This window comes from Lepidothrix coronata, unplaced genomic scaffold (genome assembly GCF_001604755.1).
Source record: "Lepidothrix coronata isolate B3197 unplaced genomic scaffold, Lepidothrix_coronata-1.0 Scaffold239, whole genome shotgun sequence".
Classification (NCBI taxonomy): Eukaryota; Metazoa; Chordata; class Aves; order Passeriformes; family Pipridae; genus Lepidothrix; species Lepidothrix coronata.
The window spans coordinates 1,062,763-1,080,303 of record NW_016690419.1 but is presented as its reverse complement, the minus strand read 5'-3'; the positions used below and the strand labels follow the sequence as shown (position 1 = coordinate 1,080,303).

General features: G+C 46.3%; 2 protein-coding genes across 2 annotated transcripts in view; both read right to left on the bottom strand.

Moving 5' to 3' along the window:
- The window catches only part of TRAF3IP1 (TRAF3 interacting protein 1), a 29,583-nt gene extending 24,094 nt beyond the window's left edge, over positions 1-5,489 (bottom strand). Inside the window, exons 1-5 of the mRNA XM_017834765.1 lie at positions 5,261-5,489; positions 4,350-4,418; positions 2,682-2,843; positions 1,381-1,521; positions 827-1,270 (exon numbers count right to left, since the gene is read on the bottom strand). Coding sequence (XP_017690254.1) covers positions 827-1,270; positions 1,381-1,521; positions 2,682-2,843; positions 4,350-4,418; positions 5,261-5,383 — 939 coding nt within the window. The 5' untranslated portion in view covers positions 5,384-5,489. The remainder of the gene's footprint in view (positions 1-826; positions 1,271-1,380; positions 1,522-2,681; positions 2,844-4,349; positions 4,419-5,260) is intronic.
- A 1,290-nt stretch (positions 5,490-6,779) lies between these two features.
- The window catches only part of USP40 (ubiquitin specific peptidase 40), a 29,165-nt gene continuing 18,403 nt past the window's right edge, over positions 6,780-17,541 (bottom strand). Inside the window, exons 16-28 of the mRNA XM_017834749.1 lie at positions 17,352-17,486; positions 16,880-16,966; positions 16,347-16,383; positions 15,844-15,908; positions 15,646-15,720; positions 14,067-14,193; positions 12,866-12,960; positions 11,639-11,757; positions 10,781-10,846; positions 10,357-10,567; positions 10,119-10,214; positions 9,339-9,433; positions 6,780-8,792 (exon numbers count right to left, since the gene is read on the bottom strand). Of these exons, the coding sequence (XP_017690238.1) occupies positions 8,684-8,792; positions 9,339-9,433; positions 10,119-10,214; positions 10,357-10,567; positions 10,781-10,846; positions 11,639-11,757; positions 12,866-12,960; positions 14,067-14,193; positions 15,646-15,720; positions 15,844-15,908; positions 16,347-16,383; positions 16,880-16,966; positions 17,352-17,486 (1,317 nt within the window). The 3' untranslated portion in view covers positions 6,780-8,683. The remainder of the gene's footprint in view (positions 8,793-9,338; positions 9,434-10,118; positions 10,215-10,356; positions 10,568-10,780; positions 10,847-11,638; positions 11,758-12,865; positions 12,961-14,066; positions 14,194-15,645; positions 15,721-15,843; positions 15,909-16,346; positions 16,384-16,879; positions 16,967-17,351; positions 17,487-17,541) is intronic.

Here is a 17,541-nt window from a genome sequence, read left to right as displayed (position 1 = left end):
CCTAAATTGAAGCTCAGCAGAATTCCAGAATGGTTTGGGCTGGAGGGACCTCAGAGACCATCTCCTTCCAACCTTCTGACAGGCTGGGAGAGCTGGGGGTGGAGAAAAGAAGACCCCAGGGAGACCTTAGAGACCCTTCCAGTGCCTAAAGGGACACCAAGAGAGCTGGAGAGGGACTTGGGACAAGGGATGGAGGGACAGGACAAGGGGCAATGGCTGCCCCAGGGGGCAGAGTTAGATGGGATATTTGGAAGGAATTGTTGGTTGTGAGGGTGGGGAGGGGCTGGCACAGGTTGCCCAGAGAAGCTGTGGCTGCCCCATCCCTGGGAGTGTCCAAGGCCAGGTTGGACGGGGCTTGGAGCAACCTGGGATGGTGAAAGGTGTCCCTGCCCATGGCAGGGGGTGGCACTGGATGGTATTGAAGTCACACCCACAGGAATCCAGATGGGCTTCCCAGCAGTTCTTCCAATTAAAACAAACAAACAAACAAAAATAACAACAAAAAACAAAACCGAAAACCACACACTAAAAACCCCCTAAAACAAACAAACAAACCAACAAAAAAAAAAAAAACTCAAAAAACCAACAACAACAAAATAAAAAAACCAAAAAGCCAAGCAGCTTAATCTAGAAAGCCAGAAAAAATTAATACAGAAGTGCAACTCCACCAGAGTCACAGACTCCACCCCAGAACCTTCCCCTCAGGAGAGGAACTGCTGCTGAAGGGAGGACTGAATTGCTAAAGGAGCAGAAACACAGTCATAGGAGGTCACTGGAACAACCACAGCATGGGCACAGTTCTCCTCTGCAGTGACATTCCTGTTACCTTTCTCTCTGCTTTCTCCTTCCCACGTTCCCAGAGATGCTCCTCCTCCTTTTCCTTGTCCCCGCGTCTGTCCCGATCTCTTCCTCTCTCTCTGTCCTTCTCTCCTTCCCTGTCCCTGCCCTTCTCTTTGCCTCTTCCTTTCACTCTGTCCTTTTCTCTTCCTCCTTCATGTTTTTTCTCTCTTTCCTGTCCTTTCTCACGCTCCAGATCATCTTCTGTGTCTCCCTTTCCTTTGCTTTTTTCGGGTTCTCTTCCTTGCTTGGTTGGTTTTTTGCTTCTTTCCCTTTCTCGTTTTTCTCCTTCCCTCGAGGTCTCACGTTCTGGTTCTTTGTGCCTCTCTTTATTATCCTTCTGTTTCTCACCCTCCTTTTCTCTTTCTCTGCTCTCTTTGGGTTTGCTGTCTCTGCTTGAGCTTCTGTCTTTGATTTCAGGGTCCCTCCTGCTCTAAAAAGAAAGTCAAGACTCCAAATTAATTCCGGTAGCACTCAGTGACTTTACACAGACAAAAAAACAACCAAATAAATAATACCCTCCAAAAAAAATGCAAATTCTACCTCTTTATCCCTATGGCTTTTTGGTTCTTCTGGTTTGGACTCTCTGCTTTCTTTCTCTCGAGGTTTGGAGGATGGAGGTTTCCCTTTAGGATCAGCTCTTTCCCCAGCTAAGACCCTTTTTACAGCAGCATCACTGGAGAGCTGCAAGGAACAGAAAAACATCAGGGAAATGAGGAAATTCTTTTAGGAAATGTCTCCTTTTTTCCTAACTCTGTGATCAACATGACCTGGGGGTTGGGGTTTTCTTCTGGGTTTGCTGCTGTTGTTGTTATAAATAAAGCTCTTTTTTTTTTCTCCTTCACAGAATCAATCAGAGGAAAGGCCTCTGAGACCACTGAATTCTTTCCCAGGAGCTCTTTTATATCAGACACCTCCCTTTAAGATCCTAATTAATTAATTCTTGTTATAATTTGATTAAATGAACCAGCACTATAGAAATTGATGGTGGGTTTTTTTTAGTGCATTACAATTCTCATTGCAACTGCTTAAATATATTTCAAAATGATGAAAAACCTGTCAAATGCTTATACCAGGACTGTCAGATTGGTTAAATATTCTTAAAATCACACAGTGTTGGATCTGCTCCACTCTCAGGCCACTCCACTGTCACCCAATACTTGTTCCATCAGCAGCAACCAAAAAAAACTCATCCCATTTCCAGGGAATTTTCCTTCCTGAAACAGGAATAGCTTTGCAATCACTACACTGAGGTTGACTCCCGATTCTCTCCTGGTTTATAAATGCATATATTTATCAACATTCCCCTTCCCTGATCTCAAGTGATTCATAAGGAATTAACACAGCCAATTAAAACAAAATAATTTCAATTATTAGCAAAGATAATGCAAAGCAAACTCCCAGGCAGCCTGTAAACACTGTAATATTTCATTGTTAAACAGACACAATTTCTTCACACTCATTAATTCAAGGGGTTCCGCAACACCTTTGTTTTGAAGGGTATTTTTGAAAGGTTTTTTGAAATATCTTTGTATTTCACAAATCTCTGTAACGCTTCTAAGCAAAGAATCCCCGTCACTTTTAATATAAGAATTATTTTAAGAACGCAACAACAGAAATGACATGTAAAAATGTAATAATTCAGTGTAAGAGCTGCCCCTGCAGTTGTTTTCAAGCACTTATCAAATAATCTCCTTTGCTGCGTTTCCATATTCAAAAAAGGCCCGGTGGAAAAACGACTTTCATTCCAGAATTAAGAGGTTTGACTGAGGGATCCCCTGGGCCACCAATAAATATCAAAGCAACTGCTCCAATCTCCCTGTGTGTACAAAAGGCAGTCCCACCTTGTTCAAACAACACCTGCCAATGGCCTGGAGGAACTCGTTGGTTTTCTCGGGCTCGTGTCCAGCCACGACACGCACTGGCCTCACTGCCAGGGGCTCCCCTGTCACCAGCACCACCACATCGATGGCCTTCTGAAGGAAGTGGATTTTAGAATCTTTATCCTGGCAAAAGAGCAAGTCAGAGATATTTTTAGCTCCACGATTAGCAGACGTGCGTGGGGCTCAGAACTGCACTTCACCACTTGCCCCAAGGGCCCTTCGACGGACACGGCGTCTTCCAGTGGGCATGGAAGATCAGAAGTAAAACATAAACACACCAAATAAACAAATTAAAACTTTATTGGAGGGTTTCTGGCCCAGAGAATAAAATGCTGGTGTGAAGGAGAAAGTGCAGTGGGGAGAAAACAGGGGTTTATTTAATAAAATGTAACAAAATGCTCCCCCCTCTTCAGAAATAAAAAGGAAGGGAAAGAAATGCTGCAACCTCCTATTAAATAGTCATCCATCCTTCCTGAAATCTAATAATTTATGGAAGGAGACAAGACGTTATTCTAAACCAAACACATTTTCAAATAAAGACCCAAACTTTCCTCCTCCATCCTCATCATTTCCAGGAGTTATCTGTGTGTCCTGTCCATGTAAGAAATCCTAATGGACCAGTGGGAAATCTACAGCTCCCACCTGCAGCAGGAAATCAAACTGTATCAAGATAGAAAGAGATATCTGAAACAGTGCTGAGTGTTTTTTATTGGGTGGATTTAAGGTATTTCCCTTATTTCAAGTGACAGAAATTGATATGTATATAAATATAATAAAATATAAATATAAATAAATATAGATATAAATATCGATTATATATATATATACAAAATATTTATATTTATAAGATGATATAAAAAATTACAAGATCAAGCTTGATATCCAATATTTGCATTTTGCCAGGAACCAGCAATTCCAAATCAACCTGGGAGCTGGAGAACTCAGGGAGCTCAGCCAAGAGCCAAGCAGGAAGCAGCAAATACACATTAAAGTCCCCCTTGTACTTAAGAAAAGCAGTTTTCAGGGATAATATTCACCTCCTCTCTCAGTAATGAGCCATTTTTATACTGCAATAAAGCTACTGCGGAATGCAGCTCCTACAGAAATGCCTCAGCAAGTCCTGGGATACTGAACAGGAATATTCCATGGATATATTTATGTACCATATATATGTGTGTGCATAGACACAAATATATAAAGCAATAAAGCCACAGACTCCACTGAGAGACCACAAGACTCTTTAAACCTGCCTGTGGATTTCTAAGCATTGTGATTTCTTATCAATTTATCCCTCATTACTGATCAGTTATTTATTATCAATCCCTTGCTACAGAATGATTTTTTTCTCATACAATAATAACTGGGAAAAGTGGATCTGGGCAGAGATTACCCCTCAGTGGTTTGATATAGGTATAAAAATAGTTCTTTGCACCTTGTTTGTGTCACAGCCACAAATCAATCTATAGCTGCTCACCCCATGCAGTGAATAATAAAACCCACAGGAACTTCCACAGCAAAACTAAAGACAGATCCTTGAGGCAGAGCACGGAAAAGGCCAAAAGAACCTCATGGCAGCTTTCAAAGAACACTTATTTTAAAGCTAAGGAAGTAAGGAAGTCTCAGACCCACCTTAACATTGTCTGACTTCAACTCAAAATCGGTGTAAAGTCCTTTCAGAAAACCTGTCACCCTGATTACCTAAAAAACAGAAGAGAAGGAGTAGGTTAAGAACACTTAAAGCCTCTGCTTTAAGTAATAAATTAGGAAGTAATAAAAAGTAAGTAATACAGCTCCTGATTTTAATCTGTATTGTTTATTTTTCACTTTATTCATGGGGCACTTAATACCATTTATTAGATTTGAAGCTTCAGACCCTTTTAAACTTTGGGATATGGACATACTGACCACATGACCAGATGCTCTCACCCTTTATCTCCAAGGAAATCTTTCCCTCAAGCTCCTGAGGGAGGAGGGAAGGGCCAAGGGCATTTCAGTGATGCCAGAGCTGCACATTTCTAAGGAATGGGGTGTGATCCAGCAGGGTGGGTAAAGATGGGTAATTCCTAATGGATTTATGAGCAGGAATCTAAAGATGTTTGGTTTCTAAAGATCTAAAGATTTGGTTTCTTCATTCACAGAATCATCACAGACGGGTTTGGGTTGGAAGGACCTTAAAGCTCATCCCATCCCACCCCCTGCCATGGGCAGGGACACCTTCCACCAGCCCAGGTTGCTCCAAGCCCTGTCCAACCTGGCCTTGGGGACTTCCAGGGATGGGGCAGCCACAGCTTCCCTGGGAATTCCATCCCAGCCCCTCCCCACCCTCCCAGGGAAGCATTCCTTCCCAATACCCCACCTAACCCCGCTCTCCGCCAGCGCGAACCCCTTTTCCCAGCGCCTCCCACGCCCCGTTCCCCCCCCCGCCCCAGCTCCCGCGATGCCCTCGGCCCTCCGGCCGTGCCCTGTGCGTGTCCCCAACCCGGGGGTGTCCCTGGCAGGGCGGGGAGCGCCGGCGGTGCCCGGGGGGTGCCCGGTCCCACCTCGGAGATGAGGTCGTGCAGGTACCGGAACGGCGGCTTGTTCAGCAGCGCGTCCGTCAGCGGCGGCTTGCGGATCACCTGCCCCAGGCTCTCCCGCGTCCGCCGCGCCACCGCCTCGTTCATGGCGGTGGCCCCGGGCCCCGGCGCTCAGCCGGTGCTCATGCCAGGGGGATCCAGCGGCAAATCCCACCGGGAATGCACCGGCAGCGGCCCGGCCGCGCTCCCGGCGTGCCCCGCGCTGCGCATGCGCGCGGCGCGTTGCTAAGGGACAGCGCGGCCATAGCAACCGCATCCCCGAGGGGAAAAAAACCTGGAATCGGCCCCAAAGCCGCCCGTCCCGCCCCTCAGCGGAATAAGCAGCGACTAAATGAACGCTATGGCAGAGGGCGGTGGATAAGAGCCGGAAAAGTTGGGGTTTTTTACTGCGGTGACGGTGTTTGGCTTTATCACTAAAGGGCTGTTTCCACGGTCCTGTTGGGGCGAACCAGCACTGGAAGGACAGGGAGATGCTGGAGCATCTTGGTGCCTCCTCTGGACTCCTCCGGGGACTGGAGCCCCTGTGCCATGAAGCCAGTCTGGGAGCGCTGAGATTGTCCAGCCTGGAGAAGGGAAGGCTCCAGAGAGACCTGAAAGCCCCTTCCAGGGCCTAAAGGGGCTCCAGAAGAGCTGGAGAGTGACTGGGGACAAGGGATGGAGGGACAGGACAAGGGGGAACGGCTTCCCAGTGCCAGAGGGCAGGGTTAGATGGGATATTGGGAAGGAATTCTCATCTGTGAGGGTGGAGAGGGGCTGGAATGGAATTCCCAGAGCAGCTGTGGCTGCCCCATCCCTGGAAGTGTCCAAGGCCAGGTTGGATGGGGCTTGGAGCAACCTGGGATGGTGGAAGGTGTCCCTGTCCATGGCAGGGGGTGGAATGGGATGAGCTTTGAGGTCCCTTCCAATCCAAACCAGTCTGGGATTCTGGGGCTGCTGAGAGACACAGTATAGCCCAGGCTGAATATCTTCCATAATATCCAAATCAAACCTCCCCTGGCACAGCTTGAGGCTGTTTCCTCTCATCCTGTCCCTTGTTCCCTGAGAGCAGAGCCCAAGCCCACCTGGATTCACCCTCCTGTCAGGGACTTGTAGACAGCATTAAAATCCCCTACGAGAGAGAGGAAAGAGTTTGAAAGTCATTAATTTAGTGACTGGAGTCTGTATTAAGATTATTAAAACCTTTGCTGTATAATTCAAGCAGAAATAAAGGGTTAGCCCATTTCCTTTCCAGTAAACACCAGACTGTGCTTCTGAAAATGGGGAAAAAACACACTAAAATAACTTTAAATCCCAATTCTCCAGCTGAACCCGGGTCTTTGCACAGCACAATCCCACCTGGATCGGGAATACCTCAAACAGAGATGGGAATGTTGGTTTAGGAACAGATTGGAAAATTAAAGCTAATTAAGGCTGTGGCCCCTCCAGCGTTAAACACCAATTTGTGCCACTCCCAGTGAGACATCCAGAGACAAAGCAACTAAGCATCTAGAAATGACATTTTATTTTGTGAAGAACACTTGAAAAACAAAGATGAAAGCTTTTCCAGGCTTCGCAATATAACCATCATAACCCACGGAGTCACAAAGACTCCATTTTCCAAAGGGGTTCCCTCTCCCTACCCCCCCATTTTCCAGAAACTCTCTCCTTGTGGAATGACCCACGAGAGTTTTAAGGAAAAAAGAAAAATGCATTTTTGAGCCAATATGAAAAATAATCCAAGATTGGTTCAGTGCAGGTGCTGCTACATCACACTTGAACAAAGGCACAAAATCCCCTCTTGGAATTCCCACTTCAGTTTCTCCAACCTCGGTGTTCTCCGGGAGAAAGCAGAGTTCTCAAAGGGGGAAGGCTGAGCTCAGTCCAGCTCTCCAGCAAGAGCTGGAGGCACTAAAGGGACAGCAGGGAAGTGCAATGCAGTGGAACCACCTGGAAACACAAAGCTTTCCAATCAGCACCTGGATCCCTCCTGGAAACATGGGCTCCCAAGAACACTTGATTTGGAAAAAGGCGACAAAATAAGATAGGAAAGCATCAGCTGCCCTCACCTCAGGCAGGAAACCTACCCATGAAACCAGGATTTCAGGATTCAAGTGAATTCAAGGACATCAAAGAGCCCCTTCTGGAGTGATCGGCCCCCAAAAGCACAGAAGCTGAATTTCAAAGATATGCACAGAAATAAATAAATACTAATCATGTGCTTTGTGTGCTTTGTGGCACTTTTCACTTCTTTTTTGCTGATATCTGAGTGTCAGTTTTTATCTTTCAGCTGTCTGAAATACCAGAATATTCTTAACCTCGAAAAGGTGCAGGAAAAATCCCACCTTAGGCAAAATTTTAGGAGTCTGCTGAACTGGCAGCTCCTGCTACAAAATCTCCTCCACTGTCAAATATTTGCTGCAGTTCCCAAAAGCAACTTGTATTTTGTCCTCTCATTATTATTAATTAGGGATAGTCAGGCTTACTTTTGATCTTAATACTTCAGAACCTGATGTCAGACAGAGGCTCCACCTCAGCCCTGTGACACCGAGAGGAACACAGTAAATGTAACAGAGCGTTAGAACAACTGGAAAGATGAGAAATGAGGGAAATTCCTCTGAAAAAAGAGCACAGAAAATAAATACAAGCCCTTTTCCTGAGTACAGTAAAACCCACTTAACACCAAACACTGGGTCTGTCAATTCTTTCCAACCGTTTTGTCTGTTAATGAAACTTATGGACAACAAAAAAGCCCTAGAAACTGCAAAATTCAATTTAGTGGCAACAAAAAAAAGCCCTGGAAACTTCAAACTGTAAGTGTACCACACTCTTGTTCCAGGTCACAGAAGCCCTCTGGGTTTTACATCTTGACAGATCCGGAATTTGCCCTTTTTTCAGCCCATTTTGTACACTTTGTTCAGAGATTTCCATGTTTCCTTCATTCCTCAAGTCTGGCTCCAGCTCCTACAGACTTAGGTTTACATATAAAGAGAGAAAAGCAAATTCTGGTACTGGTAGTAACTTCAGTGATGAGGGATGGGAAAAAAAAAGAAATTCTACAGAGAGATGATTCTGACAGGATTAAAACTCAGTAGTGATGGTGCAATGTGTCAGACCTGCCCCCAAAAAATCCATTTAGGGAGAATACAAAAGAGTCAGCAATATTATTGAATATATTACTCCATTTCCTCCTAGATAAAGTGCATTTACCCAGCCTGAGAGTAGGTACCACGTGGAGAAAGGGACACTAAAGCACTTCCCCAAGAGAGAGCAGAGAAAAGTCCGAGTTATCCTGAATCCTACCCCCAGTTTGGCTCCGGGATTCTTGAGGGCACTTTGGGAAAGCCCCTCTGGCTGCTCCATGTAGGTAGATGGATACAGTGTGTTGTGGTGAGCAAAGCCCCTCCTGTGCTATCTGAAAACCCCCACATTGATGGAAAGAGCCACTTCTGGTTTCCGGGGCTTTGTGGGCAGCTTCTCCTCCAGGAAAAAGGGCTCCTGGACACTCCTGGCTTGGCGACTGTGGGAATAAAACAGTCAGGAGGGTGATTAATATTAGTCTTGAGCTTTAGTACCCACAGCAGACGAGCCTGGACTGATCCCCAGGTTCCAGTGAGTTGTAAGAATGAACCACAAGCTCAGCCCAACCAGCTGTGCAAAGCCAACCAGTCAGGAATTCCCTTTTCCTCATCCCCACAGTGTCGCAACAGAAAAAACTGAGGCTCCCTGTAGGAACTTAGAGCCAGGAGCTGGAATTATCCAGGTGCTTCCTGCAGGACCACTGGAATTGTGTGCTATGAGAGCACCCAGCTACCACTGGTCCAAAAAACCATCTAGGTATCAAATTAACTCACAGAATCCCAGACTAGCTGGGGTTGGAAGGGACCTGAAAGCTCATCCAGTCCAACTCCCTGCCATGGGCAGGGACACCTTCCACCAGCCCAGGTTGCTCTAAGCCCTGTCCAGCCTGGCCCTGGACACTTCCAGGGGTGGGGCAGCCACAGCTGCTCTGAAAAGCAGTAAAGAACAGTTTTTCTAATGAAAAATAAATGCAAATACTCAGTACCTTTTCTTTTTTTCCAGGGCCAGCTGCCTTTGCTTCGCTTTCCCAATGTCATCTCTCACTGTGCTGAAGTCCTTGGTGTCATCAAGGAGAAGGTTCTGTTGTGGAAAAGGATTTGATCCATGGAAATCAGAAGCTCAAACTATTTCCCACCTGTTGCTCCGTTGACACAATTCATTTCTGAGAGCATTTCTGCTGACTGCTTTTACACCAATTAACTTCAAGTGAAGTACAATCCCAGAAGGGTTTGGGTTGGAAGGAACCTTAAAAGCTCATCCAGTCCCACCCCCTGCCATGGGCAGAGACACCTGCCACTAGACCAGGTTGCTCCAAGCCCCATCCAGCCTTTTACACTTCCAGGGATGGATTTCTTCCACTAGTCTAAGGCAGCAGGATGAGACATCAGATTTTTTTCTCCTACTGCTTTAAAACCCAGCCAGTATATTCTTTCCTTCTAAACAAGCCTGATTGCTAATTCAGAGCTCAATACACTGCTGGGCAAGTCTTTTTTTACATCATTAAGTAGATCTATCCATTTTTTGGAATATGTAATGGGTTTATATCCATAATGGGATTTTTAAAGGGCACTGTCCTTGGATTTTACTCAGAATTAGAAAAAAAAAACAAACAACCAAACAGTCAATTAAATGAGGGCAAAAAAAAAGAACCAAGAGAAAAAGGAGCAGCAGCAACACATCTCCCATCCACATGTCCAAACCCACATCCCAGTACTTCCAGAGATGCTGCAGGAAAACCAGGAAGATTAAACCCCAGGTGATTTACCTTCACCCCAATGATGTCTCCATCCCTCAGGTGATAAGGTGCTGACTGCAAACTCTCCTGCTTTTTCCTCCTTTTCCTCTTGGAAATTTGCTGTGTCTGAATAAAAAAGAAAAAAGAAAAAAAAAATCAAAGCAGAAAATTTTTGGAATTCTCCTGAAATACAATTACAAAGGAACTGCAGCACAAACCAACACATTCCTCTCCAACAGCTGCTGGATTGTGTCATTCCAGCTCTTACCCAGCTGGATATTGGCAGCCACTCGAATCTCTCCGGGAAGTATTTGGCTATTTCGATTTTCTCCACAGGGAGACAGTAGTGAGAGGCCACTCTCTGCCTCAGTGCCCAGGTGGTGCATTCCTTGGAGATGTCCCACACCAAATCCCTGCAGTCAGAGTAGTCCCTTTCTCCTGGAATTCCCATCTGGACTCGCAGCAGCAGCTCATGGGGGCTGGCAGCAGGAGGAGAGAAGAGACATTCTTGTGAGTCATGCCTTCAGAATTCCCAGTTTTCACTCCCTCCTGCCTCCCCTCACAAAAAACGAGCTCTAAGTCTTCCTGAATCCCCCTGTTTCTAATCCTGCCAGCACTGGAGTTAAAAGCTACTCAGTAAAGGCTCCTCTCAAATGCAGAACTGAAAGAAATAAAGTGTCTTGAGCTCTTACCCCAAATTCTCTTCTTTTTCCAGAGGTTCTATGCAGATTCCCACGCTGGCACCCAACTTGTAGTCACTGCAAACAAAAGAGAGATCCTCTGAAGCCAGGCTGGGAGAGCTGGGGCTGGAGAAGGGAAGGCTCCAGGGAGACCTGAGAGCCCCTTGCAGGGCCTAAAGGGGCTCCAAGAGCTGGAGGGGGACTGGGGACAAGGGATGGAGGGACAGGACAAGGGGGAATGGCTTCCCACTGCCACAGGGCAGGGATAGATGGGATATTGGGAAGGAATTCTCCCCTGGGAGGGTGGGGAGGGGCTGGGATGGAATTCCCAGGGAAGCTGTGGCTGCCCCACCCCTGGAAGTGTCCAAGGCCAGGCTGGAGCAACCTGGGCTAGTGGAAGGTGTCCCTGCCCATGGCAGGGGGTGGGATGGGATGAGCTTTAAGGTCCCTCCCAACCCAAACCGCTCTGGGATTCTCTCATTCCTGTCATCTCTTCTAAAAGACTCTTTTAATGGATCTGTGCTCACCTGGAACACCACAGCAAGAGACTACTGGAACACAAATGAAAAAGGCAGAAAAGGACAAAAAATACCTACATTAAAGTACCTAAATTGAAGCTCAGCAGAATTCCAGAATGGTTTGGGCTGGAGGGACCTCAGAGACCATCTCCTTCCAACCTTCTGCCATGGGCAGGGACACCTTCCACTGGAATAACCGTGGCAGTTATCCCAGTTTATCCCAATTTAAAAAGATGCTCAGCAAAACCAAAACAACCAGAAATGGGCTTTCTGCTGACAGGCACCTGATTTATTTCCCCACCAATCCCTCCCACAGTTGCAAAGCCAGTTGCACATTCCCCGAAAAACCTACTTGAGTCTCTGCTTGTTGTTCCTCAGGAGCTTTCCAGGGCGTTTGCTGTCCACTGTCCATGCCCTGAGGAATGAGGGCAGGGGCACAACCTGCTCCTGGCAGCATGGCAAGGTCAGGGCCTTAGAGAAAGGAACATCTTGTCAGTAATTTTAGCAGCCATTTTCCTTGGAAAAAGAGAAAACCACCGGATTAACTCCCAAGGCAACACTCAAAACTGCATTTATTGCACACCAGCTGTTGCTTGTGGTTACGATCAAAATATTCCCTTTTCAAAGGGAGTTGGGCTTCACTCCCTCCCAACATTTCTCAACTCAACTTACATTCCAAAAGTACCAAATTTCTTTTTTTAAGTAAAATTTGAACATCTGGGAGGGAATGAGGTTCTTGGAATCGTTTCCCAGTCTCTATGATCTCCTCTACGCCCTCACCAAGGATTCCCCCCTTCCCATGCTCAGACAATTCTCCTGTTCCCAAGCTGCAAACAGGCAGTTTTCCATAGCAGGAGCTTGGCAGAGCCTGAAACCAAAGGCATTCCCAAAAAATAAGTGTTGGGATGGACCAGAATCTAATGAGATATCCTTCCCCATGCAGTTCAGGACAACAAAGAGCCTTCTGGTAGGACTAGCTCATGTATTTTTGTGGTGGTTTTTTGGTTGGGTTTTGGGGTTTCTTTTCCTTTTGGGGTGTTTTGTTTGGGTTTTGGGGTTTAGTGTGTTAAAATCTTATGTTTCTGGTTAAAAAAAAGCAAAGGCACCTTAGTTTCTGGCCAAAGAAACTAAGCCAGACCTTCCTGAATGACAAACGTGACCTTCTGTGCACCCAGAGTAATTCTTTATCCACCAGCTTCAACACCAAAAAAAAAATCAAAAGAAGAAGCAGAAAACTAATAGAGGAACAAGGTGGGAATGGAAAATGGCTTTTTTAGGAAGTGCCTGGATGTGTGTGGTTCTCATGGAGAAACTGGACCCAGTGATGCAAAGCCAAAGGCTGCAAAGCCAGAGTTCCAGGTGAAGAGCAACGAGGCTTCCCCAGGCCAGGAATCACGAGGGGGAGGAGGGGAACTGCAGGGACACTCAGGAAGTGTCTGAGCCACATGCTCCAAATGCCCCTTGGTACTCAGCCCTGAGCATGGCACAGAAGAAATGCCCCAACACACTGGAGAGTGGGGAAAAGGCAGTGCACAGGAGGTGTTACCAGGGCTCGAGTCCCCCAGGGAGAACATCTCACCTGCAGCTTCAGCTCCTCCAGAGAAGCTTCTCCTGCTATTTCTATCCTGCCAGCATAACAAAGCTCCATGGCTGGGTGGGTGGCTTCTGGGGAAGCTTTGGGAAGGGGGGAGAAAGAAACAAACAGAGGAGTCATCATGATTTTGTTCATAATCCTGAGAGATCACAGTCCCCTCACGGGGAGATTCCACTTCCAGACGGGACCTGCCCTCCCATCGTTCTGTAGAGAATCAGAATATCATGGAATTCCAGAATGGTTTGGCTTGGAAGAGATCTTAAACATCCAACTCCCTGCCACTCCCTTCCACTAGAATAAGCACAGTAGGATCTACTTATACACAGTAGATAAAAACCATTCCAACAGTTTCCAAACAAGGAGGGTTCCAACAGATCCTAGAATGCCAGTTTTTAAAATAGGAGCAGTTATTCCTATTGATAAATAGGATTAATTGTTGGTTATGACTCTGAAATAACTCAGTAAATCCTACTGCAAGGAAAGGTAAATCTGCCCTCAGCTGATGAAATCATCAGGGGAGAAAGCAAAACCCAGAAGAGGTTTGAGAGAGGGGAGAAAAATGCAAAGAAACCTCCAAGGAGAGGGGTCCTGCCCTCCAAAACAACTCAGCAGCAAAGAAATATTCTTTTCCTGTAGAAAGGAAAATCTGTTTGTTTCCCATTTTCCAATTTAGTGATTCCCACTTCATTTCCCTCTCCCTTCTCAACCCTCACTTGGTTTTCCAGCTGTTTTTTGATGTGACCTTTAAAAGAACACACACACACTTAAAATCCTGCATGTGAGGTCCTTTATACCATGGGAGCTTTACTTATCACTCCTTTTCCAGCTTCCCAAAAAGGCAAACAGTCTGAAAGGAATTAAATGTGCTACTGGGAGTCTGGCATTTGAAGCCAAATCACCTCTGTGCTTTAAAATGCTGCCATTGCCTTCAGGGACAGAATAAAGAGCCCTTGCTTCAAAATGTACTGAGATCTTGAGAAACTCCACCTGAGGAACATCACAACAGGATTATCCAGCATTTATGCATTTGTCAAAAACCCCCTTTGTCTCCTTTCACCACAGACTTGCTGCAACTGGTACAGTGCCTCATGGATTGCAGGAAGATTTAAGGCTTTGCATTAAAGTTTTGGGGTTGACTCCTCAGAGCAACCCCAGGTGATTCCTTCCCAAGCCTGGCCAAGCTCACCTGTCCCAGCAGACACCTGCAAAGCTTCCATCTGGCAGGTTAGCCCATTCACTTGGTTCTGAGCATTCTCTCCATGTTTCTTATGGCTTGAAGGCCTGAGCCACCAGATGGGAATTTTCAGGAAACCCTGGAAAGTGAACAGAAAGCACCAGGAAGTTTCTGCTTCAGTGCAAAGGAAAAAAATTCCCCTTTGTCACAGGAAGGAGGAAAAGACTCCTTCAAATGGGAGTTCTGGAACAGGCTGCCCAGGGAGTGGTGGAGACACCACCCCTGGAAGTGTTCAAAAGCGTGGATGTGGCACTTGGGGACACAGTTTAGTGCTGAATATGATGGTACTGGTTAAAGGTTGAACTCGATGACCTAAAGGTCTTTTCCAGCCCTAATGATGCTACATTTTTGCAAGGGACACCTTCAACTAGCCCAGGTTGCTCCAACCTGGCCTTGCACACTTCCAGGGATGGGAAGTGCCCAGCTTCCCTGGGCAGCCTGGGTCAGGGCCTCCCCACCCTCACAGGGAGGAATTTCTTCCCAACATCTAATCCAGGGATTCATCAAAGCTCACCCACTACAACACTGCTCAGCCTCTTCAGAAACTCCTGGTTTTCCTGATAGGTTTTCCCACCTGCTCTGCACGGCCAGGAAGGGACATGGAGTTGATCTCTGTCTCCTTTCCTGAGCAGGAGAGCTTTCTTGCTTCCAGGTGCTGCTCTCAACACCCACAGCACTGTGGCAATAACCTCTTATCCTACATTTTTTCCCAAGAACAAATGTATTACAAACCTCTGGTTTTCCCTGAGGAAGCTTTACTTGCTAAGAGCCCCGTTCTCTGCCCACTTGTCTTCTACCCTGCAATTTCCAGCTTCCCAGCACTTCCTGGGATACAGCTGGGGCAGAGATCCATGGTTTTCCATGCCTCTTGGATCACCAGTTGTGTTTATTACCCTCCTTTCCTTCCACAGTCCAAGGAATAGGTGCCAGGTCTGTGACAGTCACTTGGATGAGATTTTTCTATGAAGGGCAAAACCCTGAGCTTTCTGTAATCCAGGGAGTGAAGAGCAGGGAAGGCTGAGGGTGGGACCCTGGAACAGGTTCTCCAGAGAAGCTGTGGCTGCCCCATCCCTGGAAGTGTCCAAGGCCAGGTTGGATGGGGTTTGGAGCAACCTGGGCTAGTGGAAGGTATCCCTGCCCATGGCAGGGTGTGGGACTGGATGGGCTTTAAGGTCCCTTCCAGCGTGGGCCATGCTGGGATTCCATGATTCCACTTAGTTGTTGAATTCTGCCCCAAATACCAAAGGGCAGGGTTAGATGGGATCTTGGGAAGGAATTCCACCCACTGTGAGGGTGGGGAGGCCCTGGCACAGGTTGCCCAGAGAAGCTGTGGCTGCCCCTGGATCCCTGGAAGTCTCAAAGGCCAGGTTGGACGGGGCTTGGAGCAATCTGGGATGGTGGGAGGTGTCCCTGCCCATGGCAGGGGTGGAATGAGAAGATCTTTAAGGTCTCCTCCAACTCAAACCACTCTGGGATTCTGGGATTCCAAGTCTCTGTCCACTGACTAAAAACACAATCCCTCTTGTTTTACCTTTTCTGGAAGTTTTCCTTCTGTTATGACCAACGTGTCTCCTCTGCACACATTGAGTTCCTTCAGGGTGGCATTCTGTGGGAAGAGAAAAGCCAGGCTATTTGTGAATCCCCAAGTTGTTCAATGCAGCTCTGCCCAGGAAAAGTCTCTACAGAACAGGGAGAAAAGAAACTCAAGGCAAAAAGAGGATCCTCTTACTTCCTGACTTAGTGCTTCCCCTGCTTCATAGCACCAGTCAAGCCTTCTCAAATGCCAGTTATCACCTACCAAAAACCAAAAAATACACATGCAAAACTAATTAGCCAATGATGCTGGTTTGGGAAAACATTACACAACTTAATAAGCATAAAGGGTTCTTTTTTCTTGGGTTTTCTGTTTGGTTTTTAAACACAACTCTGACTAAATCAAGTATCGCCTTCATGCCCTTCCCCAGACCCAAGAAACACTTTGCATAAATGTCTCTTCCTCACCCACCTAATTCTCCCTGGTTTAAGAGGAAAGGGAAGGAATTCCAATGTCAATTTACCATTTGAATCTATGACAAGCTCTTTAAAATAAAAATTACATTATAAAGACAGCAAGTTTAGAATTCTTTTCTCTCCTCACAGATGATTGCAACGAATAGACAAGGTTTAGGGTGGCAAGAGCTGTCTAAGGAATATGAAAAATTCCTTTTAAAAGTAAATAACAACACAACAAACCTGATAATCCACATTTCTGCAGCATTAAATTGAGACACTGAAAAAAGAAACACAGGGTGAGATTTGTCTCAATGCCCAGGTTGAGAAATAAAAGTTTTCAGCACATCTTCTAACAAAGAGTGACTGATTCCTGGGCATTTATTTTAATAATATAATTAGATAGACAAGATGTATTTTTTCTTGAGCTGTATATTAAACCCTCCAGGGAGATGAGATGGTTTTCAGGCAAGAAATTCCCCTCAGCTCAGTCAGCTTTTCCCAACTGTTAAAAAAATAAACCTTTGCTGTCAGTTTGTTCCTTTTTTGAATAAATTTTGAAGAAATCCTTATTTGAATAAATTCTGTCCCCGAGTTTGCAGAGGAACTTTTTAAATATCTGAACCTGCAAACTCAACACCTTCCAGCTTGCCATCACTGGAAGCACTGAGAGTTTCCTCTTCCCAACTCCTCTCCCTCCGATTCCGTGTGAGGCGAAGGGTGTAGGGAATGTTTTGCAGGAGCAGCAGAGCCAGGAATTCCCAAAGCTGCCTTACCTCTCTGACAGAGGCAGTCTCCTCCACAACTATCTCCATCTCAGGGCTCGAGTTTGGGTCACTCCCAACCATAAAGTACAGGAAGAGCTAAAAATGGGATCAGAATAAATATGGGAATAGTGAGAAATAACCACTCCCTGCTGCAGGAATGGCATCAAACTGCACTGAAACACCTCTGGGCTAAAGCAACCGAGCCAAGCAGCACAGACAGAGTAGTAAAGATATTAGAGTTATTCATTAACTCCACAACTCCTCCTCTTGGACAGGGCTTGGAGTAACCTGGGCTAGTGGAAGGTGTCCCAGCCCATGGCAGGGGGTGGAATGGGATGAGCTTTAAGGTCCCTTCCAACCCAAACCATTCTGGGACTCCATGATGTTTACAACTTGGAGATTCCAAGAGCAATAGCCCCCTTGGCATCCTGTGTGCCCTTTACAGAGGAGATGCACAAGACACTTTCCCTCACAGCTCTACCTGAGTGGAAGTTGGAGCTTTCCCATGGCACAACCCAAGCAAGCTTCCCATCTTCAGTTCTGCTTCCTTGACAGTGTAATCCTCAGGCACTTCAGGGAGGATAAAAACATGGAGAACATCATCAGCTGCTGCTTCCTGGAAACATCAATTCTATCCAGCTGCTCTTCAGAGCAAGATAAAACCATTCCAT